This window comes from Clytia hemisphaerica, unplaced genomic scaffold (genome assembly GCF_902728285.1).
Source record: "Clytia hemisphaerica strain Z4C2 unplaced genomic scaffold, Clytia hemisphaerica genome assembly, whole genome shotgun sequence".
NCBI classification, from domain to species: Eukaryota; Metazoa; Cnidaria; class Hydrozoa; order Leptothecata; family Clytiidae; genus Clytia; species Clytia hemisphaerica.
Window position 1 is genome coordinate 559,387 of NW_027104441.1, and position 27,746 is coordinate 587,132.

The 27,746-nt window shown below is 33.4% G+C and overlaps 1 protein-coding gene across 1 annotated transcript; it reads right to left on the reverse strand.

Moving 5' to 3' along the window:
- Window positions 1-1,806: 1,806 nt before the first annotated feature.
- Window positions 1,807-24,483, reverse strand: LOC136820904 (mannose-6-phosphate isomerase-like). The gene is made up of 7 exons (XM_067077140.1): window positions 24,435-24,483; window positions 23,966-24,090; window positions 21,652-21,928; window positions 9,443-9,580; window positions 4,155-4,454; window positions 2,755-2,963; window positions 1,807-2,361 (listed from the first exon to the last, which is right to left on the reverse strand). Exons 1-7 carry the CDS (start codon window positions 24,454-24,456, stop codon window positions 2,134-2,136), a joined length of 1,299 nt encoding a protein of 432 aa, XP_066933241.1. The 5' UTR covers window positions 24,457-24,483; the 3' UTR covers window positions 1,807-2,133.
- Window positions 24,484-27,746: the final 3,263 nt, after the last annotated feature.

The following is a 27,746-nucleotide window of genomic DNA, read 5'->3' on the forward strand; positions in this document are numbered from 1 at the left end:
ATGTCATAAAAGTAAAGAAAGGTTGACCGGAGTATACAATTTTGAATTGTATTTAAAGACAAACGAATCTTAATTATGATACTTAAAAATGATGCGCATGCATAATTAATTTTCTGTGCGAAATTGTTGAGAACCTGCTTTTCCAGCTTTTTTCAATTGCTGGAAACATCGTAACTATAAGGTCCTATAATAAGAAGCCCAAATCCATTAGTGGATGCGGCACGTCCTCGCGCGAGCGCAGCAGCCTACCTTACTACCTTGACGACCGACGGGGCGGTGAGGTGCCGCTGGAGTTTGAAAAGTGGATTCTGTCAGATATGAATCTTTAGTTTAGTAATTTTTGAGGGACCCTTTCACGTTTCAGAACGAAAAATCGATTTTTCTCATTTTATTTTATTTAACCCTGAAAAGTGGCAAAAATGACTAAATAAAGTAGACAAAAAATTCAAAAAATTTCTAATTTACACCTAGACTGAATAGCAGACCTCTACATAACCTCAGATAGTATAAGTCTGCTTAATGATCAACCGGTTTCCAGTTCGATGTATTTTACAGAATCTTGGCGAGTATATAATTTGATTGACATTGATGTGCGCGCAAAATAGAATGTTTACATTCGAAATTCGAATCCCAGACCAGAAAAACAAAACAAAAAGATAAAAAACAATTTGATGCAAGCATTTTCTAAAGTCTACAAATTTATTTTTACTTTGTTGCTTTTATAAGAAGATATCTGGTCTGTAAATTTATCAACGCTCATCATCAGTAAAATCAAAGAGTGTTGCAAGTATCTCTGGGATTAGATTGGTGAATTTAAGAGAAGAATGTCTGGAAGACACTTATTATTTCAGTCAAAAAATTCACAAACCCACGCTGCCTGAAAACAAAAGAGCCAAGTAACTGGGTTCTGATAATACAGCAATAGATCACTATTGACAAATCAAAAGGTCCCAATCTCAAAATTATTGAGAAAACTAAGAATTTTTCTGTTTGTCTGAGAATTTTGAGATTTACACTTATTTCGTGTAGATGGGACTTTCATTACCGTGAGTATCACAGCGCGAATAAATTCGAAATAATCTTTTTTTACACACAAAAAAAATCCATTTAAAAAATATTTTCTTCAACAAAATTCTTAAGCAGTTTTTTTAAATAATTACTTGTTGCTACCAACTTACAAATAACGATAAAAATAATATATACAAATCTTGAAAATGAAAATAACGTACAAAAATATATATTCCTTCCATTATATAGTGATTAAAATGAACAATGTATATTTTGTGGATTGATAGAATCGAACATACCGGTTCTTAAAGTTATCACTATAAAATAATTTTCCATCGACGACAGAAACTCTGGATGAAAGCAGAACATTGCTAGGTTTAACTCACTAAAATCCAGGTGTGTGTAATCTCTGGTGTAATCAGTAAACAAAAAAGTCTTTGTTTTCCCCTCAAAATGACGAAATCTTCCCCTCAAAATGACGAAATCTTATTGGTTGAGGGAGCATATCACATAATAGCAAAGAATACTATACCTGGCCTGTAAAAGAGACGACCCAAGAACAGCCCCTGGCCTAAGAATGTTACAAATACGAGTTCGTTGCACAGATATCTTAAACAAAACACTAGATAGAGCTTTTCTTCCCTATTTGGAGCAAAATAATGCGCCATCTTGAATGAAGTAACGTCACAATTGAGCTTTAGTTCCTTGAAATTTTGAAGTCATTGCAGTGTCAAAATACTTCAAAAGTGAAAAACAAGGTTTATACTGTGGTCTACTATCAGCAAAGATGGCGCATTATTTTGCTTTACCTTGGCTTGGAATAGATAAAAAAGCTCTTTATCTATTTATATAAGAAATCTATGGTTCGTTGACTTCCCTCAAACAAACACATGTATATTTAGCCTAAAGTCAACAACAAAGTGTAAACATAGCCTTCTCCACAGAGAGTCCACTTTATAAATTGTTTAGCATCACCAAAAATGATTTTGAATTTTAAGATTCCCCGAGCGGAATGAGACCAACAATAATTTAGGACGAATCTTGATACAGTCTTTACCTGTACAACATAGGATCGATAAAAATCCGTCCAATCTTCGATCATAAAACGATCAAGTCAAAATCATCTCATACCAAATCACAATAAGCTTGAAAAATCAATAATTCTTCATTCGAAGAAATATTTGTTAATTTCACTTTCTCACCATTGCCAACGAAAAATACTGATCCACGTGATGTTGCTAGGCAACCAGCCTCGGTTTCATACTGAACATCAGCATGTCCGGATAATGTGAGTAGGATACTTGGCCCCTTAACGGATTGGACGTCATATTCGGACGCGTTTCCAGCTGGAATCTAAATGATATGAAATATAGAAATCAAATTACAAAGTCAAATTCAGGTCAGTAAAACAAAAACAAAAATACTCAAAAACAAAATCTTGGCACACGGGCATTTTATCTCAAACAGATTCGATTAAGCGTGGTTAATCAATCCCGGCCAACCAATAATCTTTGATTGGAGTTTTTTTTGAAATCTGTACCCTAATGGCGGTGAAAAAGCATCGAGAGCGCTAGATCTACTTTTCCTTGAATACTTTTGATGATATAGCGCCGTTAGATGTTAATTTTTAACATTGCAATGGCTTCTTCTCGGGTACCATTACAAAAAAACTCCGATCAAAGATGGCGGATATAGCTTGGTCCAGGGATAAATAAAGGTCAGTGGAAGAAATTTTGTCTCACTTACCTGGATCTTTTTAACAGAGAAATCATCAATGGGTGGATTATAAATCGAGACATGTGGATCATCTGAACAAGAGGTGGGTTTGAATTTCGTTTCTTCTACCGTCTGTGGTTTGTAGTCTAACATCTCAATTAAAGTGTCGACATCTTTGAATTTGGGTGTGAAGCCAGCACGCACCACATTGTCACTGTTCGCCATACACTCAATAATATCTGGGGAGGAGAAAACAAGATGTTGCTGAATTGTGAGGCGAAAAATTCAAGGTCCCCTTAAAGGTTTTATTTCTATGTAAGTGTTCCCGTTACATATCAGACACATATTTCATACCAGGACAGTTTGCCTATTGTTATATTATGCTGATATAAGCAACAAAATGTTTTTCTTTTCCTCTTTCTGACCAATCTTGCTCCACATCCGTGTCAATCCAATGTGAAAAAGCTTATGAATTAAAATTGATGAGTAAGAAAGCAATACCACTCTTATTTATGGTGTCAGCCCCCCCAGAAATCTGAAGGGCACCTAGGCCAGGTTAGTAGAGGGGGGCTAATGCCTTGCAATTCTTTGGGGTTACCTATTCATTAAGGGTACCTAGCTGTCTTGATGGAGGAGGGGCTGGTTATATTTTCCAAATCGAATATTTCAAAATATTTCAAATTATTGAATTTTTTTACTAAACCACCCCAAAAATCATTAAGATTTTACGAATGACAAAAGAACAAAAAGTGTCAATTCCAAAAAAAATTTTTTGGCTGAATGGGGGTACCTAACTCAAAGCAATTTCTCAAGGGAACCTAAATTGCTGGGGGCACCATGCTCAATGGGGGCACCTGAAAAGTGGGCTGAAACCATGTTATTAAAAAGCAAAACCTTTAAAAATATCAATATTGAATGACAAGTGCTATGATTTGAAATTTCGACCAAAGGTACATCAATGGATAGTTGGAGATGATTTGTAAAATTTTGGTTCGACCACGCATCTCTACTATGAATTTTACAGACCAGAATATCTGGTTTGTATCTTATTGCATTGCTGAAACAACAATCTATTGGAGCCAGAAGAACATTGAACGTTAATCAGACTTTCTGGATACAGTACAACCTTTTCCGGAACTTTTAAAGTACATGTTTTTTTTTATAAGAACAAACTATATAAAAACATAGGGCTTCGATGGCCAAAATGTTAAGAACAAGTTAAGAACATTGTAAGGCTTCTCGGACTCGAAAACATCCGATTTTTTAGGAAAATGGGTAAAATGCTCAAAAAACAGTAAAAATAAGAACTTTAGGCTTAAAATTCAAAAAGTTAAGAACATCCCAAGGCTTCAAAAATTTTGGATGTTCTTATAAAAAAAACGTGTAGGATCACACCCCATAAGTTTTCATTACTTGGTAAACATACATACCTCCGTAGATATAAGCGTGTGGGACATCAGGTCCAAGGAAGATCGATTCAAACGGTTCCAATTGTATATAATTCAAAAAATAGATGACAAAACATCCAACATCGCCTGGGTATTGTGAATGGACTCTCAGTAAGAGCCTACCAAGATATAGACTAGTATCCTCGTGTTTCTTATGACATTCGTTCAACCGCGTGATCAGCTTTGCTAGTTGCTCTTTGATGGTGTTTGGATCACACGCCATGAGTTGCGAGAGGCAGCCCTTAATAGCACGGCGTACAGCTTCATCCTTCGCCTTTTTATCTGTTAAAAGATATTTGGAGTAAGTAGTGCATAATCTTTTTATTAGTTAATAAGTTATACAAGTCTATTTTCTTCTATCTGCCGAGAGTGCTCGATGATATCAGAGCCTGTTCGAATTAAAAGAAAGAGACTTTGATTTATTGTTTAGAACTTTAAATTTCATGCCGCCCGTATGGACGACAATACCGAGTTTATGTATTTGCACTTTTGAGGACGGTAGAGTGACTGAAGCGATTTGGAAAAACCCGCAATTCTGCCCCGCAAAATCGAGGACGGTAAAAGTGCTGATTTACCGTCGTCCTCAGCTGGTCAGGATCTAGTCAAATTAGAACCTTACCGTCTCCGTCGCTGGAAAACACACATACATAAACTCGGTAATCATGCATCAGTTAGTTAATAAGTTATAAGTTCTATAAGACCATTTGACTCAATTTGGAATCCAGCCAAAGAAAAAATCTTCAAAATCAAAATATATCAATATACACATGATCAAATTAGCCGGAATCTTTCTAACTACCCTACAGTGTGCTCATGTAACATGAGAATGATACTTGACATAGATCATAGTTTCAGTCTAGTAAAACTAAGTCAGTTCAAAGGAGCAGCGAAACTGTTTTAATAGATATCACTGAATGGTCATAGATCAGCGCAACGGTTATGGTGCAGTGGTTAGTAGATTCGACCTTTAGAGGCCGGGTCTAACCAAGAAGCTGAGGAATGGTATAAGGCGCCTGCTTAATAATGCTCAAAAATCAAAGCAAAGGATCAAAAGGTATGTAAAGAAAGTTCATCCTTGACTTTAGATGCAAAACTTACTGAATTTATAAGCTTGGTTTAAGAGGTTAATACAGATTATTTTAATAGCTTTGCCTGTAAAATAGTTTCAATCATACAGTTACATAATCGTTCAGCCAGCCTTACAATTACATAGTCATTACGTAAACATGTTGTAGACCACACATGAAAAGAATTGATTCTAACTTGATCAAAAATCACTATATTAATACCAAAGGCATATAAACCAATCATCTTCACTGATTGGCCTTCCATCAGTGAGGCAAACCACACTGGAATAGAACTGATTCCAATAATTTGATCAAAAAAGTACTATATTAATGCCATCACGTGTACATCAATCAATCATCTTTACTTTCATCACCGAGGCAGATACTAATCGATATCAAGTAATCAAGTAATCAATACTGTCATCAAGAACAATTAGTTTTTGCAAGGTCACGACTGAAAATGGTAATTTGAGTTTTGAATATTCGAAAATATCCGTTCTATAAAAACTAATATAACAATAGCGTTCAGTTTGAGGTCGTTGTTGTTATTTTCTGCCCGCGCAGTTTGATTATTAGCCCGAGAGTGTCATTTGGGCCCGACGCGAAGCAATGGTTTGCAATGGCTTTAACAAGTTTTGAGTACCCTTGCGAGCGGGCCGCAAATGACCAAAAAGTGTTTTTTTCTGACGTCAGTTTAGTCTTTTCGCTTCAATGCAACGACTTCAATAAAGTTCCGAGCGGGCCGCAAATGACGTTATCGCCCTATAACCAGGGCGGTTAATTATGTTTCAGCCCTCTGAAGCGCGACGTCTTAGTTTTCTCAGCGCGGGTATGACTATTTGAGTCATAGAATATCTCAATACCGCCCGCCGTTCGAATCTTTAATGGCTTACTTAATGACCGCTATATGGATAATAATCTGGATTCGAAAAAACAGTTTACCTTATAGAAAACTGGAACTTCTATATTTCGAATCTTTCTGTAATTCAAAAAAAGATTTAGTCCCTTGAAGTAAACTTGCAATTTAAGACCAGGTCTATCAGTCAACTTAATTAATGACTTTGACAGATCGCGTATAAGAGGCGTAAAAAGTTTTCGAAGAGGTCACCCAGCTCTGCATACCGCCATCTCGGATATCTTATAAACAAGCTGATGGAATATGAAATTTGATAAGCTTTATACTGTAGAGTGCAAAATGCCTCTAGCTTGAAATGTGAGACTTCGCATTGCTTAAATCAAATATCGGCACTTCATTTATGCCCAATTAAACTTTACACAACACTCAGACCTTGTAAAACAGGTTTTTCCAGTTCTAAGACATCAAAACTAGAAAGCCAGGAAAATATGAGGAAATTTTAACCGTATGACACTGTAGATTGACACAACATTTATTTGTTGCTAAAATAAACAAAATCCGAGATCCGAATTATGTAATCTCTAAATCTACATACATAAAGCCCTCGTATAAAACAGTTGTGGATTAAGTTGTTACTTTTAAACTTATGCAACCTTTCAAATAATCCTTCTGTATGTCATATCCAATTTCTTTCTCTTTTTTCTTTTCCTATGTTAGCATATGTGAGTAAAAGAATCGATTCGAGTCCTAGACGATGCTATCATCCGTTTAGAGGGTCAGTAAACGCGGGAAATTATATATACGCAGAGTCAGGGCGGTTTATGGGGGAAAAAAGCGACGGTAGAGTTTGCAACAAACGTTAACACTGTAAACACCTCTCTCACATCACTGCTTACTCCGCTCCGGGCTAACCACCATTTTCAAATTTATCCCGCTTCCTAAAAATTGTATTCCCTCTTTTAGTGATCTTGTGTCTAGACGATAGGATCGTCTATTCGAATCCACTCTCCTTTCGATGTTCCGTTCAGTTCTTAATTAGCCGAGCCGACAGACCGTGGATTCTGAAATAAAAACAGCCGAAAGACTGTCTGAAAGCCCTAAATATTTTCCAAGGCATATTGATGAATGATAGTGAAACTCTAATTTGATTCGTTGAACAATGCAAAAAAAAAACTTATACAGTGCCTCAAATATAGACTGACTCATGAATACTTTACAAAGTCTAACAAATTCATTTCAAAGATTTTATTTTCTTTAGAAAGCACATAGGTTAATAAATGGTAATATGAGTCAAAGGAAATACTCATTAATGAACAAAATCATGATGTTAAAGTTGCTAGCTTCAGCATTGGTGTAATTCCCTAATTTTTTTAGAATTAGACGAACCGAATAGGAAGTTAATCTTATGATTAACCATAACCGTAAGCATAACTCATCAATATTCAAGGAAACTTAAACTTATCTTTGGTCACAGGGACTTTCATAATTGACGACGCATATGCGGCAGGGTAATTTCCTTGCAAACCACCTTATTACGAGTTTGTTTTTATCCGTAAGTTCTTTAATAACTTCTAAACAAAGTCTCCACAGTGAAGCAATTTACAAACTCTAATATCGCGTATGCTTAAAGGTTTTGTTTTTGAATAAGAGTGATATCGTTTGCTTACTCATCAATTTTTAATTCAGAAGCTTTCTCACATTGAATTGGCACAGACGTGGAGAAATATTAGTCGGAAAAGGGAAAAGAAAAACAGTTTTTTTGCTTATATCAGCACAATATAACAATAGGCAAACACTGTCCTGGTATGAAATATGTGTCTGATATGAAACAGGAACACTTATGTAAAAGTAAAACCTTTAAATCAAAATAATAAAATTTGGTACAAGTTAATTAAATAAAGGCCCTTGGAGAGAATCTACAACGAGATTCCCTTCAACGGCAAAGGAGCAAAGCCAGAGCATTTCTAAATATAGGTTCCGTCAAATGGAATGATGCGGCCGACTAAGTCTTTAAGTCGAAAACCTGTTTTTATCCAATTAAAGAGCGTTTTATGGTGTTTAGAAGGTACAAAAAGTGATATTATCACCAGTAGGTGACATTTGTTTTCAAAATTATAACCACCTGACTTGAAACGTCACGCCGGGACCCGTGCTAAATAGTACCCAAATCTTGCCAAACCTCTGCTGATCAAAAATCAAGACCATCCGGCATGTCCGAAATTGTTTCATTTTGTTGTCGCATTAAAGAACAGGGCTTCTCTTGTTTAATTCACTGAGCATTTATATGCCATTTAGCGGTTTAATTAAGGAAGCTAAGTAGTACTCAAATCTTGCCAAACCTTTAATTAAAGAAGCTTAATAATTAAGGAGGCTTAATGAGCTAGGAGAAACAAGTAGCTGTAAGGAAGTAACTAAGAAGGAAAATTTAGATAAACAACAATAACTGTACTCTTCCAAACAATTTAATAAACACCCGGAGCGTTTATTCGAAGTAATAAGGTATATCAAAATTACTCCTAAAGAAAAAAAAGGGAGTGCAAAGCAAAGCGGAGATTTCTGGAAAATCCTAAGAGTATTGAAGGGGACAGCCACCTAGATATACAGACGTTTGCTCAGATTCTAGCTTAATTGAAATTGACAAATTGAAAAAACTACTCTGACTTTCTAGCAAACATTAAAGTAAAGATCACGTTTCTAGTGCGTGATAATCAGCACGACTCAAAAAACTGTTGAATTATTGGACTCTTTTTCTCCGTTGGAGTTGAATTATGCTGACCATCCAACAAAATTGGATCTATGTCGTGTATTTCAAAAATTGACTTATTTCAAGCACTGTTTTGCGGTTTTCATTTCGTAAAAGCCATTAAATAAAAATGATTTACTAACTAAAGTAAGATTTTATCTTTATTTTTTCTTGCTATTCTGCATTTTTTACTGAACAAATGATTACTTTAAGGTCAGATTTTTCTTATATTCAAATTTGAAAACTTTGTTTAGCTACGTTTATCAAGGTTACTAATCCAACAAAAACAAACTGCCAGTCCTAAAAGATTTTAACATTTAGCGCAGAAATTTGTCATTGGGACCAGCTTTAAAATTGCGAGTCATTTGTAAAGTCTGTCAAACAAAAAAGGGCTAATACCAACGTACGGGCAAACCAACACGCCGTTTCCTCTAAAGCTAAAATGGCTTTAATGGCTCGAATTAACAATTTCAAATGGGTTGGGCAGTATATGTCCGATCGCTTGATGGTTATGATTTCTAGGTCGAACAAGGAGCTATTTGGCACGGGTGTCCGATGTTTGACCGTTATTTCAAACCCTAGCTTTCAAATTATTCAGACTTACCAGTAGCCATTTCAGCATTGATCAATTCATCGACAGCTTTTTGTCCAACCACAAACAGTAATTCTTCGACTTCGTGAAAATAACTCAAAATCTCCGAAGCTGGTCGGAATCCACATAAAGCTTCGAATGGCGTGATAGCTACAAATGGAGAATTTGTATACATGATTACTGGTTGTCGATTTGTTGTTAAGTCAAGATTCTAAGTATAAGATCTCAGTATTCGTGATGTTGCTAGATCAAAACCAACTGCTAGTTTGATGCGAGTCTCAATAGAGGAGATATGATTTATACAGCGCTCTTCTCTCTATTTTTTGTTTAATAAAGTTTGTTGTGTAAAAGATTACGTCATAACGGTTGTCAATCAGCCAATTAGATTAAGAGTGACAAGAGACCGTCTATCAAAACTGAGATCTTTAGCTTTGTTTTGACAGAGCAATTAATCTTGAACTTACTGTACTTACATAGTACTTATAAGAACAAAATATATAAGAATTGCTTAGGAAAAAACATTTTCAAAATAATTCCATTTTAAAAACATTTTTAGACTTAAAACCCTTAAAAGCCTTTAAAGAGTTTCGACGTTCTTATAAAAATCGCGTTCACATAAATTAAGCAAAAGTTTTCTATAAACACTAAAACATGTTTTGATAGTGTAACAAGCTTTTTATTGAATTAAGTTTTGATAAAGCTATAAGCTAAGACTTACTAAGTTTAGCCCACAGAATCAGGACGAATTTTCAAGAAAAATTCAAGAAGCATATACAGTAAAATTAAAAGTTTGTGTAGGAGATTTATTTTTCAATGACTGGTTAGCTCAAAATATTGTATGTACACGGTTTTTTTATAAGAAAATCTAAAATTTTCCTTTCGGATGTTCTTATCTTAATGAGTTTTAAGCCTAAAATGTTCTTATTTTAACCATTTGTGAGTATTTTTGTGCACTTTGCGAAGATATTTGATATTTCAGAGTCAACAAAGTCTTAAAATATTCTTAACTTGTTATTGATATTTTTGCCATGAAAGCTTTATGTGTTATTATGATTTGTCCACTTTCTAACCATGAAAGTTACCAAAAAATCAGGGCTTGGGCACTATATTCTGAGGTAGGAAAAAAACTTAGCAAACAGAACGGGGAGCAAATAATTTTACATTGTTTCGGAGATGCGTTAGACAACAGCTGGGAAACGTACTTTATATAATTGGTCAGCCTAAGCTGAGCATTCAAATAGGTAAAATTTTCCACCATCATCATCATAAGACGGCAAAAAAAAAATCCGATTTCCCGATATTTGCACGGATTTCTTTTCGAGTAAACACCGGGATAAAAAACGCGCGCGATTGCATCAGCCATTGGGATTATTGCATCAGCTTCTTTTATCTCCCGAATAATGCGCTATCTCTGTATTCATGATAGCATGATTTTTCTGCTAAATGTATTAGCTTCCCAATAAGTTGCCACTACAGTTGTGAAAATTAAAAACGAGATTTGGCTGGCTTCGATGAAATGAGAATTTGTACACTTTTTCAATCATCAAGGTGAGACTTCTTTCCTGCCTTTTTTAACAGTGTACTGGCTTTTTATTAGTGTTTAAAAAAAGATAGCAGCAATTGTAATTTTACCTCAGTTGCATAAGCTACAAAGAAAAGATAGCATAAGCTTGTCTGTGTTCAATATCAGACAAGCAGCTACAAAACCCAGAGGTTGCATGCGAGCTCCTTGCATCCTCTTACAAAGCTTACTTAACCTACTTAACTTGCTTAACCTGCTTAACCTTGAACCTATTATATCTACTGAACTTACTGTATATATACAAACTATTATTGAATCAAATTAAATTGACTATTATAATATTGAATTGTGCGAAGGGAAATCCGCACCTAGAAACTTGTGCGAAGGGAAATCCGCACCTAGAAACTTGTGCGAAGGGAAATCCGCACTTTGAAACTTACATACGTATATAATAAAAACCTTGTACAAACAAAACCTTTCCCTAATACCTACACCTACCTCTACCTTCTTATACCAAACACGTGAGATAAAATATATACAAATATTCATATACTTTTTGAAAACGTTTCACCTTACTTTTGCTAAAGCTTACAGAATTGCAATATGATATCTATAGAGGCATATCGCGTGTGTATAGGAAGTTTTGCTTTATCAGCTCAGAAAAATGTGAAAGGTATTTCTAAATCTATTAAAATTGGCTCTAACCTTTCAGATTATGCTTTTACTAAACTATTGAAACCAATCAGATTTTTAGCCCTTTTTACACTTCTTTTCTTTGCAATTCCAAAGTCGTATGAGACAACCTTTTTTCAGACACACCTAGATTTTGTCCATCTTTCAAAAAATGGTATTTTTTTTCAATATCCAAATGCAGCGTTTAATTCAGGAGATCCAAACCTTATTTTTCTCAAAGTTAATTATACACTTCTATTATCAGGTGATATTGAACTAAACCCAGGTCCAAGAACAACTAAAGAAAACAAAAGTGATCAAGGGTCTGCTACGTACATTGATTTTACAGACATGACCAATTATCAAGTATCTAAAGCTGTTTTAGGTTCCTTTAACCAGGCTAACATAGATTTATTTGGGCAAACCGCAGGAACACAATGTAGTACAAATTCTTTGTATGCGATATTCTGGTCTCATTTTCGACGTGTTTCTATTTGGAAAACTACAGACCTAGATAAAATTTTAATTGAAGGTGATAGGTTGTATAAGTTGTTGAATACAAATGATTATTTATCTGTCGATGAAATGCCACGATTTATCGAAACTAACGGTATTATCACCGAACTTGGCTTTTTAAATTTAGAGACTGGCGAAGCTAAACTAATTGATGACTACCCCACGCTTCAAATTCCACTGAGTACTACTCAAAGTCCTGAATTTAATACCTTAATGATTATTGGCGGTTTTACTATAGCTATTATGAAAAGGTCCCAATGTTTCTTTGTCTTTGATTCACACAGCCGGGACAGCCGTGGATTACTAGTTGAAAATGGAGATGGAGCTTCGTGCCTATTAAAGTTTGATAATATTTTTGAACTTGAAAAATATGTTAAGTTTTTTTATTTAGAGTTTCGGGAAAAAGAATTTCAACATTTTCAAATCCAATTTATTCAAATTAATGAACCAAGTGAAGAGCTAAAAAGGATTCTTCAACTAAGTTATTCTCGATTTGCAAAGAAAACTTCCAGTGCGACACCTAAAAAACGTAAAAATAATTGTGCTGATGGAAATACTAGAAAGCGACAAAAAACACGTCAGCAAAGCAATCAAGCCTATTATGAACAAAATAAAGAAAAGATAAATGAAAACAATAGAGCCTATCATGAGCAAAACAAAGAAAAGATAAATGAAAACAATAAAGCCTATCATGAACAAAACAAAGAAAAGATAAATGAAAACAATAAAGCCTATCATGAACAAAACAAAGAAAAGATAAATGAAAACAATAGAGCCTATCATGAACAAAACAAAGAAAAGATAAATGAAAACAATAAAGCCTATCATGAACAAAACAAAGAAAAGATACGTGAAAATAAAAGAGTTTACTACAAAAGAAATAAGGACACTCTAAAAGCGAAGCAAAAAATTAATGCTCAAAAAAAAAAATCTGCTAAGCAGTCTGATGACCCAGTGAAAAGATTTAAAAAAATTATATATGAAGGTCCTTTTTACATATGCGTTTCTTGCCACAGATGTCTATATCGACGTTCAGTTGCTAAATTTTCTCCTGAAAAATACAACATGCCAGAAGACGATTATTGTTTAGAAGTAATTTCTTTCGATGGGAAACTGTATATTTGCAGAACGTGCCACACTAAGCTCAAAAAAGATAATTTACCATGTCAGTCAGTTGCAAACAAACTAAGCCTTGATGAACTACCAACTGAATTCAGTACTCTTCGCAGACTTGAAAAGGTTTTAATTTCTCGTAGAATCTTATTTAAGAAAATTGCAATAATGCCAAAAGGTCAGTTTCCCAAGTTAAAAGGGTCAATTTGTAATGTTCCAATTGACATAGAAGATATTGCTAATACCCTGCCAAGAAAAACTAGTGATAATGGTCTTGTCATAGTTAAACTTAAAAGAAAATTAGAATATAAGGGACATGTAATTTTTGAGGCAATTAGGCCTGATTTTGTTAAGCATATGTTAAATTATTTAAAAGATAACAATCCTCTTTATCAAGACATAGTGATTGATGTCAGTAACATTTCTGATGATGAAACTATGGTTGGAAATAATACAGATGTTACTAACATTAATTCAGCCAGCAATGATAACGAAGAAATTTCTGATGAGGGTAGCAGAACACAAAATGACACAGTTTTAGAACTTGAGACAACAGCAAACCCACTTGACGTGTTTCGCTCAAGTGCAAATGAAACAACTCTTATGTCCCATACTCCCACTGAAACAGAAATAGATAATGAAATTTTAACATTAGCACCTGGTCAAGGGAAAAAACCAATTTCTATTTTGAATGATGAAAATTGTGAAATGCTTGCCCATCCTCATTTGTTTCCCAAAGGTAAATTTGGATTCAACGTTCAACGCAATGTTAAATTGAGTCCCTCAAAGTACTTTAACCAACGATTATTGAACTATACTCAAAAATTTGCCTCTGATCCAGACTACATATTTTTTGCTAACTCTGTGATTCAACAAGTCTCTTTGACCAGTCAAATAAATGTTGCCATGAGAAAAGTTGCAGCCTCTAATTTAAATGCTGGAATGTTAAGTCAAAATTTCAAAGAAACAGTGAAACAATTTATTGCAAATGACAAAGCCTTTGCTTTTATGAGTACAGTTAAAGGAACTCCAGCATATTGGAAAAAATTTCAGCAAGAAGTTTTGGCAATGGTTAAACAATTAGGGCCACCAACTTTCTTTTTGACTTTAAGCTGTGCTGATCTAAGATGGAATGAATTGATCTCCATAATTTACAAACTCAAGGGTCAAAATGTTACTAACGAATTTATTGAGAATCTTTCTTATCATGAAAGGTGTGATTTGTTAAATAGCAATCCTGTTCTAGTAGCAAGGCACTTTCAATATAGAGTTGAAGTATTTTTTAAAGAAATTGTTTTAGATGGTCCACTTGGCAAAACAACTTATTATGCTATTCGGGTTGAATTTCAAGTACGGGGAAGCCCTCATATTCATTCTTTTCTTTGGATTTTGAATGCGCCAACATTAACTCCGGAAACAAAATCTGAATACGTAGAATTTGTCGATAAAATCATTAAAGTTTGTTTACCATCACAACAAGAAGATCCAGAATTGTTTAACCTTGTAAAAACCTATCAATTACATCGTCATTCGAAAACTTGTCGTAAATATAAAAATACACCTTGTAGATTTCATTTCGGCAAATTTTTTTCTGAGCGAACTATTGTTTCAGAGCCTTTGCCACAAGAATTGCCACAAGAGCAAAAACGAACAATACTGTCACTGAGAAAAGAAGTATTAAGTAAAGTAAGGACATATATAAATGAAAATCTTAATCCAAGTAAAAGAAATTTTTTTAACCCAGATGCTGAAAATTTCAGTCCTGTTCCAACCATAGATGAAATACTTAATGAATTAGATATTCCCAAGAATGATTATGAATATGCTCTGTCAGTATCTGAAGATGATGATTTTCACCTATATTTGAAGCGTGATTCAAATGCGTGTTTTGTAAACAATTATTTTACTGAGGGTCTGAAAGCTTGGCAAGCAAATCTGGATATTCAGCCTGTATTTAATTGTTACAAGGCTGTTACTTACATGTGTGCATATCTGTCCAAAACTGAAGATGAAGTGTCTCATGCTATGAACCAAGCTGTTCAAGAAGCATTCCAAAAACGATTTAGATAAATATCAGCAAATGAAATCTATTGCGCATGCTTATGTTTCAAAACGGGAAGTATCAGTGCAAGAAGCTGTATATCTTAGCATGCCTGAATTATGGCTAAGAAAAGTATTTCCAGGTGTAACCTTTGCAAACACCAATGTACCAGAGAAAAGATTTAGAATGTGCCTTAGTGAAAATGAAATAAGTGAGCTTCCTGAAGATAGTACCTCGATATTCAAAAAGAATATGCTAGACCGATATTGTGATAGACCAACCAACAACTATGCTAATGGAATTTATGTGTCTGTTTCAAACATGTGTTATGCTGAATTTTTGAGGTTTTATAGTATCATGTATGTAGAGAATAAAGAAAATGATTGCCAGCCCAATGAACTTGTAGATGATCTAGTTGAATCAAATCATCCAACAAATGGGTACCCAAATATTGTTCCACTCTTGTCCAGTCGAGATAAACTAAAATGTCGTAAAGTTCCATTAGTACTCCGCCTTCATGAGCCAAGTAGAAACAAGCACCCCGAAGATTATGCTCATCATCTGTTAATGTTATATTATCCTTTTCGTAATGAAAATGAGTTACTCTCTCAGGAACACAATTCTTACACACAGAAACTATTTGAACCAGGTGTTGTAGAAATGATTGAAAGGAACAGAGCTTTGATCCAACCATATTCTGGTTTAGTAGATGATGCATTAGTAAGGTTTAGAACTGACATCACGCTCAATATGAATGACTTTGAACAGCAGGAAAATGATGAAACAAATGCTGAGCTTGAAAGTAATACTGCAAATAATAATGTTGAATCAGATGATGAAGCTAATGAAGACACAGTACCATTTAGGGCAGCAATACCAATGGAATCTATTTTGCTTCCTGATAATGAAATAAATACTCGTATAAGATCTCTTAATCCTCAACAGAGAGAAATTTTTGATGTAATACACAAATGGGGAAGAAGTTTTGTAAAAAACCTGTCTTCTAAAGATCCTAAAATTGTAGAGCCATTCCATATTTTCTTAACCGGTGGCGGAGGCGTGGGAAAAAGCCATTTACTTACAACAATTTATCACTCATTGTCTAAACTTTTAATGTACAGAGGAGGAGAACCTACTAAACAAAGGATTCTTGTGCTTGCCCCAACAGGTGTAGCAGCGATCAATGTCAATGGAACCACAATTCACACTGGTTTGATTATTCCTACAAAAAAGCTATTTCCCTTGAATGCTATGTCAAAACAAAATTTGCAAAAAAAACTTGCTTGCGTTGAGATTATAATGATAGATGAAATTTCCATGGTACCTAGTCGCTTATTTCGAAATATTGATTCAAGGTTACGTGAAATATTCAGTTCTGATAAACCTTTTGGTGGAAAATCAGTCTTACTTTGTGGTGATTTGTATCAACTCCCACCAATTTACAGAGATCCAATTTACAAAGCTGATTGTTCATCTATGCAAAGTATTGTCGGATTTGAATTATGGAGAAGTTTCCAAATGGCAGAATTGACTGAGGTCATGAGACAGAGAGATGATATAGATTTTGTAGATCTATTAAATCAAGTACGTTTAGGTGAACTTGTGATGAAGAAAAAGAAGAACTTTTAAAATCTAGATTCATTACAAAAGACAGTCCAGACTACCCTGCTAATATAACTCATATTTATGCAGAAAATAAGCCAGTAGATTTATACAATTTGCAAATGCTTGAAAAATTACCGACTGAAAAGCATCTGATTCTTGCACAAGATGAGGTACCAAAAAATCTAACAAGAAGTGATTTGAATTTTATTGAAAATGCTAAAGCAAGAGATACAGGTGGTCTAGCTCGTATTATTGAAATGAAAGTAGGTGCTCGTGTTTTGATATCAAAAAATATTGACATTGCTGATAGATTAGTCAATGGACAAGTTGGAACAGTTATGAGATTCAAATTTGATTGCAATAATAAAATATCTGGTTTCTATGTAAAACTTGATGATGTCACTGCAGGTAAAAAAGGAACCAATTTGGATAGTGTATGTAGAGAAAACAATTGGACTTTGATCGAAAGAGCAGAATCTACCTTTGCGACTAGAAAAAGTAAGCAAAAGTCACCTATGGTTAGAAGAACTCAATTTCCACTGATACTATCATATGCATGTACTAGTCACAAAGTCCAAGGGCTAACACTTCAATCAGCAGTCGTAAGCTTTGAATTATTTGGTCAAAGATATTTCATTTCAATGAAGGTCAAATGTATGTTAATTTGTCAAGGGTAACTGACATAAACGGACTATTCCTAATTGGTGAATATAGTAGAAATGCTATCAGAGTCAACACTGAAGCAGGGCTTGAATATGAACGTTTGAGAAGAAATTGTTGTTTGCAAAAGGTTCAAACTTTTTCATCTGTTTCTACCTCTCCCAAGCATTTAAATATCTCCCTTCTTAATATTCGCTCGATGAATAAACATGCTGTTGACCTAAAAAAATCTGAAAATTTAATGAACAGTGACTTGTTATGCCTTACTGAAACTCAGCTATCACCTACAAGTGATACTAGTGGAATTGATCAAACATTAAATGGTTTTAATATTGAGTATAACAACAATTCAATTAATCGCTTTCAAAACACTGCATGTTGCACAAATTCTTCAATTCAAATTTTAGAGTGTAATAAAGCAGCAGGTTACACATTGATAAAATTCAAAAAAGAGACGTTTAGTAGTCAACCTATTAGCCTTTTAATCTTGTACAGACCACCTAATTCTTCAAGAAACACTTTTCGTGAAGAACTATTGCAACTGACAAGTTATGATGATGTAGACATTATTGTGGGAGATTTCAATATTGATGCACTAGATCCAACAAATCAAGACCTAAACGAAATACTTTCTTCATTCAAAATGATAGTGAATGAACCAACTCATCTTGCTGGTGGCCTTCTGGACCATGTTTATATAAAAACAAGTTTTATTAGCCAGAGAGAAGTGAACTGCTTTATAAAAGATATTTATTTCTCCGACCATGATGGAGTTTGTTTCACTATTGTGAGTGATTCTTAAATTCTTTTAACTGCTTGGACTGCTTGAACTGCTTGATATGGGGGGGGTGTACAGTTTGGAGGGTGGGATACATAAGGGATACAAAATTCTTCATAAGAGCAAAGTTTCTAATATTCATTATAAAGTCGATTCAGTACATTTATAAATAAATAAATCACAGCTTATTCTGGTGAATTTTGAATCCCTTACGTATCTATCTTAGAAGAAAAAAATAAAACTGACAATAAGGAATTTGTCTTAAAAAAGTTTTTAGTGCCTTTAAAAGGAAAGAAACTTTCTTGTAAATTTTAATCTTTTGGATGGTTATGAATTTCTTTAAAACGTCACTTGTCACTTTTGAGTGGACACGATACTAGTTGCAAAAGACATTTTCCTCATTCACATTATTTTTTATAATTTTATGTACAGTATTTTAAAAAATGTGGATTTTAAGAATTTTTTTTTATCAAATTGGAATATTAATTTTGTACATTCTTTATATATTTTTTTAGTTAAAATTTGAATTATGATATGCATTAACTTTTTAATTTTTTTTTTGAAAATTCTTTTTACACTTTTTATAGTATTTTTTAATCAACTCATCAATTTATACAAAATTTAGAATTACAAAATGAACAAAATGAACAATACAAATAAAAACCCTGGACTAAAACTATGTTGGACTGGACTGGAATATTATTTGCGTGTTAATCGTTCTGCTGTAACTAAAATTATATGCTTGGCTGGAGAAAATATATGGGCATTTGTATGATATGATGCTGGTAATTTGTTAATGGTTTTGTTGTAGTATTAATTCCTGTTACGTAATATTGTTGGTAGAATGAGGCAACCTAAAAGAAAAGAAACTAATTTTTGATTCATTGGCAACTTGGAATAAACATTGATTTCACACCACCAAATTCAGCAACTCTAGATGCTACAAAAGTCACAAAAACAAGAGGTTAGTAAGACTTGATAAACTTTGAGAGAATACTACTCGAGTACTATATACTTCAAAGTCACAATTTATGATTCTCTGCTTAAAAAAATTGACAAATAGGTATATTCTTAACAATGGTTGGTATTTTTACAGACAATTGGTATAAAATCTATTGAAGTGGTTATCAAACACGTTTTCTCTGAAAAGAAAATATACAAATAAATACATCGGGGTGTTTAGTGCCTTTTAATTTTATATTTTACTCTGTTATTTTAGATATCAATCAACGATCAATTGTCATTTGGCTGTCATGACTCGTAAACAATTGTCACTGTGTTACTCCGAACTCAAAGTCGCTACAAAGCACATTCAGGTATTTTAATTAAACCTTACAAAACATTTAAAAACCTGAAGGCTTTCTATTTTCTTACATAAGAAACTGTCACATTTGCTGAATGTCTCCATTCACCAAATAACTTATAAAGTTTATATCATCACCTTTTATTTTTATTTTTTGTTTTCTCTACCAGATTATATACGATCAACAACAACATTTCAATCAATCGGTATGCTGTTCAATTGTCAAATTGTCGTCAAAGAAAAACCGACTGACGACCATTTAAATTTTGTTCATAATAGAGTTATTTGTTGCTGATTTTGAAATTCATAACGTTTCTTCGCTCAGTGAATGAAAGTGATCAAAATGATATCATAAGTGTTATCTATACTTGTCCATTAACCATTTCGTATTGCATTGTTTTGTTTTGCTTGATTATTGCAAAGATGCTGCTGTGATAAATATAATGAACTATTATTTGAAAAAAAAACTATTTCTATTTGTTAAAGTAAATGGTCAGTCTATGTGACCTGTCAATTGAATTTTTGATAGAATCTTTGTATAAGTTTATAACAGGACATATCTAAAATTTTGTGATTTGTCCCTAAATTTTTACTTTATCTTCAAAATGTTAAATGTTGAATTTAAATGCTTTAGATACGGAATGTCAATTTTCTATTCAATCTTACTACTAGGAGTTTTGAGTAACCTGGAGAAACATTTAGGCAAAATGTGATTTTCTAGCTCTATTAAGTTTTCCAATGTTGCTTGATTCTTTATGCATATAGTCCTTCCTTCCATCGCAGCTATTTAACTTCTTTACAAACGATCCAACTAATAATCTAACTATATTGGCTGACCTTCCAGCCTCGGCTGGTTTATTATGTTTTTCAATGAGACGCAGCATGCTCTGATCGACCTTCGACAATCTTTCCAAATGATGTGGCGAAATTAATGTTTATATTTTCTATTGTTCTACGTGTCCATTGGCACATAACATTCAAGGCAACTGTTTCAAGTCAGAAGAGACCTGATCGAACCTCTACAACTCGAAAGTCTCTTGAACTCGAACAAGTTTTCTTATACCTTTTTTCAATGTTTTATAAACCCGTTTCTATAACTCGAAATTTCCATAACTCGAACAAATTTGCATTAAAATGGAGACCATTGTACTACATTTTGTACTTATATACAAGTCATATAATAATTATAATAATGTTCTAGAAAATTCTACCTGACATTTCCCTTGAGTTTAAGCCCGAAAATATTCTTAAAATGTTCTAATTTTCACCATTTTTTTGTGGGTATTTTTGTGCGATTTCCTTAGAAATTGAGTATTTTAGAATCTGCAAAGCCTTAAAATATTCCTAGCTTGTTCTTAATATTTTGGCGATCGAATCCTTATGTTCTTATAGTTTGTTCTTATAAAAACGTGAACAGAGGTGGCTAAAAGATTTTCTAAGATGTTCTATTTTTTCCAGGCGAAGAGTAAATATAAAAATGAGAGGAAACAACCGGAGTATATTTGGCTCTTCCAGAAAATGTTCGTACATGGGGGTGGAGGATATAGTGTCCAGGGGTAGTGAAAAATCTACAAAATTTTCCTTGTCCCAGGGGTAAACTTGCTCTGTTTGAGGGTAATTTTAAATGTCCGGGGGATCAAAAGTCACAATGTCTGGGGGGTAAATCTTTTAAAAATGTTATATCCTCCACCCTCCATATTCAATTTTTTTCTGGAAAAGCCCATTACACGGATTATAAACCACTCCAGTCTATATGAATAATATGAAAAAGTCAACTGATCATGCGAGATTGACTTTAAAAGGGATTTGCTTAAAACTTATGTCAAAGAAATCTTTCATACAAGGTTTAACTTGTCCTTTTAAAAGTATAAAATTTACGTCAAAAAACCTTTTCCATGATATTTGTTACGTAAAATACGTAAAATCATTTCAAATTTGAGCTGTATTGTACTGTACTGTATTGAAAAAATGAACTAGCAAAAAAAATAAACTCGCAAATAAAAAAGCATACCTATGGCAATCTCTGGTTTATGGTTATCATCCTGGTAGACGTCTGGTCTCGTGCGATTCAAGATCTCCGCGTGTTCTTTATTGGGATGAGCTTGGATGGACAGAGCCGTTTCAACTGATAACACTTTAAACAAAAATGGTAGATTAGCTTTGCCAAATCTCTTGATAATGTTTTCACCGACTAAAGATGGGTTGTTTTGAAGAAGTTGAGTGAGGGTTGTTGGTTCTGACATGTTTTGAACGATGCTTGGTCCTCTGTGGTGATCACCCATCCAAAGCTGGAATTCAATGAAATCGAAAAAAATATCTATTCAAGTTTCAGAAAAATGAGGAAAAAAAATTTAATCATTTTTAACTTTTGTAATAATTGACAAAATGTTTTTACAGGGTTTATTTGTGACTAAGGTAATATAGTTTCTGAAAAATTCATAGAGCTTATGTTTGCATCGAAGACAGCTTTTTCATGAGTGTAGCAAAATTAACTACTTGCGTTATTACGTAATATTTTTTGTAGTAAATTAGGCCTAAAGTTATTTTTTAAACTGTTAAAAAACTACTCAACAAAATTCAAACTATAATATCCCAATGGCAAAAATTGAACTCTAAATAAGTGTCATATCAGCCAGCAAACAAGAAAATCTTTTTTCTTCATTTTTAATGGCAGAAATGGTATCTTATTTTCCTTTTTTAGCGGATGATATTTCAACCTAATTAAAAACATAAAAACACGTTTGAAAGGAAGTCGTTCGAAATGCTTAATGTCTGTTTTATATCAATTTCCCTTATAAAGGTTAAAGACATTCTTTTTATGATGTAGAAAATTCAAGATATAGCGTTTTTTTGTGAAAATTTAACCTAAATAGGTGGCCAAATATTGTGAGGCATTCTGCGATATCCAATATTGGCCGACCCCTCCCCCCGATTTGCACTACAGGCAAAAATTAGAAAAGTTAGCATTTTTTGGCCTTTTCAGGACTTTAAACATGTCAAAATTATTATTATTATTATTACTCTTAATATTTTCATTAGTTTAACTAAATTATATGAGCCACTTTAAGCAAATTTTAGGTAGCAAAATGCTTTTTAAGGATAAATTTATACAAAAAAACACTACATAGTGAATTTTGTGACTTTGCCCCAAAAATGACTGTTAACACCCTACCCTAACTTATGATGACATATCAGAAAAAATTTGTGCTCTTGCTGTGTGGAAGAGGAGTTCTTTTGTTTGGTTTGAAAAATGCTTTGTAGGCAAATAATATGATGATACCATTTTCTCATTTTTTTCGTCTATCGTTATCTTATCGTTATAAAATTTGACAATACTTTTTTCAAAAAGGCTTATAATTTCAAGAGCATCCATACATACCATTGAAACCTTTTTCAACGAAATCGAAGCCTTTAAAAAACATGTTGCTTTTTTTTGAAAAGTGATTTACATTTTTGTGAAACAAGTGAAACGAATGGGAAAAGAAATCCAACACACCGTTTCACACGGATGTTCAATGTTTAGAAGACAAATTGAAATTTAATGGGAAAATCAAACACTAAAAATTCTACAAAAGAGCTTATTCCCATCTCATTTCATGATTGCAGACTGAAAAATCTGAAAATGATTCTTTATTTTGTTTCCTTCGATATAATTGTTCTAAGTGGAGCATTAAAAAAAACTCACTGACCATCTTCTACAGAAAAAAAATGTTTGTTCTGTTAGGTAATTTAGGACAAAATCTTTTTATCTGATAAAAAAAACATAAAAAACATTTAAGTTAACATAACAATTTTACGCATGTAAATAATTTTGCGTGCTGATATTGCAAAAGCAATTCAAATTATTTACTTGGATCATAAAAATGTAACCATTTGCTGTAATTCTTATTCATACATAATCAACGTCAGAAGCGTTCGAAATTTTATGGTCTGTATTATGCAATTTTAGAGACGATATTTCATTGTCAAATAAAACAGTAGTCTAGTGGCGAACTAATCTTTTTTCCTTCGACCTTTACAAGTTGTATTTATGGGTTTTTATTTTATATTTTCCTATTATATGGTCCCTTGGGATTTTAAACCAGTTTTTGCCAAGCTAGCAAAGCTGGGGAAAATTTTCTATGGAGCATTGAAGGGTGTAAGGTTATTTTGCCAAGATACCCTTGGAAATATCATAAAAATATTATTAAAGGCTGGTCTCCACTAAGTTTAAGTCGGTTTTTCTGTTATTGTATGAAATGTTGGACCGACTGTATTCCCTGGGACCGACTGTATTACCTTTATTTGTCAGATTTATTGTTGTCATCAAAATAAACATTCTATACCTCTGCATAATGCTTCTCAGCGTCAAAATTGAAATTCTTTTGCATTCTTCCCAATGATGCTACTGTTGATTGCTCTCCAAACTTTCCCCAATGGTAATTCTGAACTGCACATTCAAGTGAGAAGACTGAAAGAGAGAAATAATCAGATTGATTTTTCTAATAGAAAATTTATTATTTTATTAGTTTATACAAAAGGAAATCTAAATTAGTTCCAAATTTGCAAGTTTAGTTTGAAGAGATTAAAGATTTCCTCAAAGCTAAATAAAATGTCAAGCAATAATGGACATGGACTTTTTTAATAGAGGGACTGTATAGTTTTGGTACTTTTACATAAATACCTCACTGAAAGTCTCTTCTTGGGTGTTCTATCTTTTAATAAGGTGGGTAAGGAATATGGCTTTTGAAAAGCAATTCAATGACTAGATTTGAAATAGTCTCAAAGGGAGGTATTAAAAGGCAGTTTTCTTACATTTTTTGTTGGTAGTTGACATCTTGTTTGAAGTCTGAGGACAATTATCTATAAAAACAATTTAAAATATTTGATAAAGTCAGGATATATATAATGACAGAATTGAAAATTTGCAAACAAGATTGAATAAAAAACATTTTGAAGATGAAAGTCATGAGATTTAATTTGAATTTTTGTATTTGTTGAAAACAAAAATGTTGGTGAACACTTCATAGAAGGCCCAAATTAGGCCTCTGAAATCAGACCCTTACAGTGCAGAGAAAACTTAGCTAAATTCGAGTAAATTTGGGCGAAAAATAAACCCTTACGGTGCGTTTTTCTGAAAATTCTGACCATTTCAAGGCAAAATATGGTGAGACTTAATAAATCTTACACCTCTAGGAGTTCGCTTTTTCTCATTTTTGCTCATTTTGACCCTTAAGCTAAGGCTACACTGAGCAATTTTTTCAGGCACTTGCAATGCAATCTAGATTGCCTTTAAGCGCTCGGAAAAAAAAATGAGTGTAGCCAGGTCAAATTCTCTGCAATCTTTTCTGCAACACAATAAAAACGCAAAAAAATATTGCAAAAAAAATTGCAAGAGGCTGCAACAAAATGGATCAGATCTATTTTGTTGCAGCTTTCTGCAATTTTTTCTGCAAAAAAAAGAGGAGAAATTCTCTTTATGTTTACTTTTCCTATTGTTTAAAACACTCGAAGAGCACCTTGATGTATGGAATAGATTTTTAATAAAATATTTTTTGAATACAACGACAGCGCTAAATTCGAATTTCCCACTGTAAATTTTTTTCCTTTCTAGATTCAATGCTGCCCCTCTTTTTTCAAAGGTGGTATCAATCTAGCATTTTTATGATTAGGGAGATGATAACACATTCCTACAAACCTAAAGGAAAGAGTGGGATATTATCTCCATTCTATTTTGAATATTTCCATAAAAAATGTACATAATATGCTATAAATAATGGAAGTAAAGATGACGTTTGAAGCAAAGAATGGAATTGGATAAAAATCCAACTATTTTGTCACTTGAAATATCTTTGTCAAAGAAATAGAAAATCAAAAAAAATTTAGTCTGTCGGACAACGATGACACAAGGGGCCTATTTGTTTCATCACTATTTTTGCTACATTTACTGTAAGTGCTCTCATTTAAATTTTATCTGTCCAAATCTGTTGCACTTCTTGCAAATAAACTTGCAAACTCCCTATTAGCAAAAATAGTAAAAACTTCAACCTTCTGCAAGCAAAGCAAAATCGCAATTTCTTCACAGTAAAAATTGCATCTTAAATCAGACATGATGATATTTTATTAGCCTGATTGCCGATTTTGAACCAATTAAACTAAAGAAGTGAAGAGCTGAAACTGTAGCTTGCTCCACGCACGGGTCTATATCTGAATCAAAATAGCAGTTACTTTCATAATGGCAGGATAGTGGCCACACAGCTCCCCTGCTAATAATAAAACAATGGATCCTAAGTTACTTTTTAAAATTCAAAGTACAACCAGGGATTATCAAGATGGCAGACAACAAAACTTGCAATATTTGCTATCATATCATTTTCAAAGTTTTCATGGAATTTCATAGCACTTTTAGCAGATAGCAACTACAGCATTTATAGTAAGTGAAACAAATAGGCCCAAGGTTTTTGTGGTCTTGGCGTCAGGGATTTCGACAGAATTAGAAGATGGATGTCGCCATTAGAAAAAACTTCCAGTATATTTTTGGCCCCTCTACATTCCAGATCATAGCTTGGACCCTGATAAATGACGATTTATCATTTGCTAAGATTCTGTTTTTTATGAAAAACTCAAGTCCTTTTGTTAATTCATTGCAATTCAATTTTATTTTCCTTTTGTATACTTTTCATTGTGACAATAATAATTTATAACTACTTATTTTACGACATTATTGTCTAGATAACGAGTTTATTTCACTCTAGAGAATAATCATTTCTATTTTGTATATTCATAATTTTACTGTCCCTTGTGGATTGCTAGCTTTGTATTTACTTGAGTCTGCTATGTGGTCACGAAAATTACAATCGCCAGAGTGCAAAATAAAACAGAAGAGCAGTTCAATCGGTTGTCGAACTTTAATCGAATACTCACAAATTTCTCAAAATACAAAGTTCGATTAAGTTTGATTACTGAAATCGAACTTAATTGAACTTTTTTTAAAGAGACCTCGACAGTTCGATTAGTTCAATTACATTATTCGAACTTAATCAAACTAATCAAACTTAATCAAACTTTGTCAAGTTTATCGAACAAAATTTTGAGAAAACCCGAGGAACTGAAGGCAGCTCCACTTAGGCATAATTCGATTGCACTTTTTGCCGGCCTTTGACGACACTTTGTACCCTGAGTATCAGATTAAGTTTTTAAATAATATATCAACCTCTGAGGACCAATAATAGAAATTTTATCGCGCATGTGTCAATTTAATCACTGTAGAAAAAAATCAAAGATGAAGCAGGATGAAGAGCAAATATTACCATATTAATGTCTAGCAGACTGTACATCAGTATGCAGTTTACTATTTACGAATTCCCCAGAAACCTCCAAGTGTAATTGAAATGAGTTTATTTTGAAAGAAATCTTTTACATGATCCCCAAAATGTATAACAGTAATTACTAAACTTTTAATTATGGAAATGTCACTTTTAAAAATTGAATCGAAATAATAGACAGACTTTATGTTATGATTCTCTATCACTGACTCTTTTTACAAAGCATTGATGACTTTTTTAAGTTATGTTTTCAACGACGGGAATAAAAATATCAACTTTGAACTTCATCCAAGATCTTGGATGGTCGTCATGGTTACTTTTGTCTTCGTTGATTGCGCGCTGAATAGAATCTAGATTCGTCGGCACAGTGTCAATATAAGATTTTGACCTGTGCTATTCACGGTAGACAATACACCTTATCGGAAATTCCACCTCCTTGCGTTGTTGCTACGCAACACTTTTTGGGAGGTAAACAAAGCGTGCTATTGCGGTTTTCAGGTAAAAAGCCTTACAAAACACCCAGAATATTGATGCCAAAAGAGCCTCCAAATCAACTGAAAAACCACCAAAGTTGTTGTTTTTCTCTTTCTTATAGCTTCTGCTAGCATCTTGAAAGCTTTGTTTTGTTTGTTTTTTTTCAAATTCAGTGTATTTTTAGGAACATATAAACAAGCCAGATATAAGCAAATGAGTTCTTGTTTTACGCGGGAACTTTTAGCGCTACTTACGCCACCATTGGTCCCATTTATGTTTACCTCCCAATTTCAACGGATCCATTTTAGCGCGATTGTTTTTGTGGAAT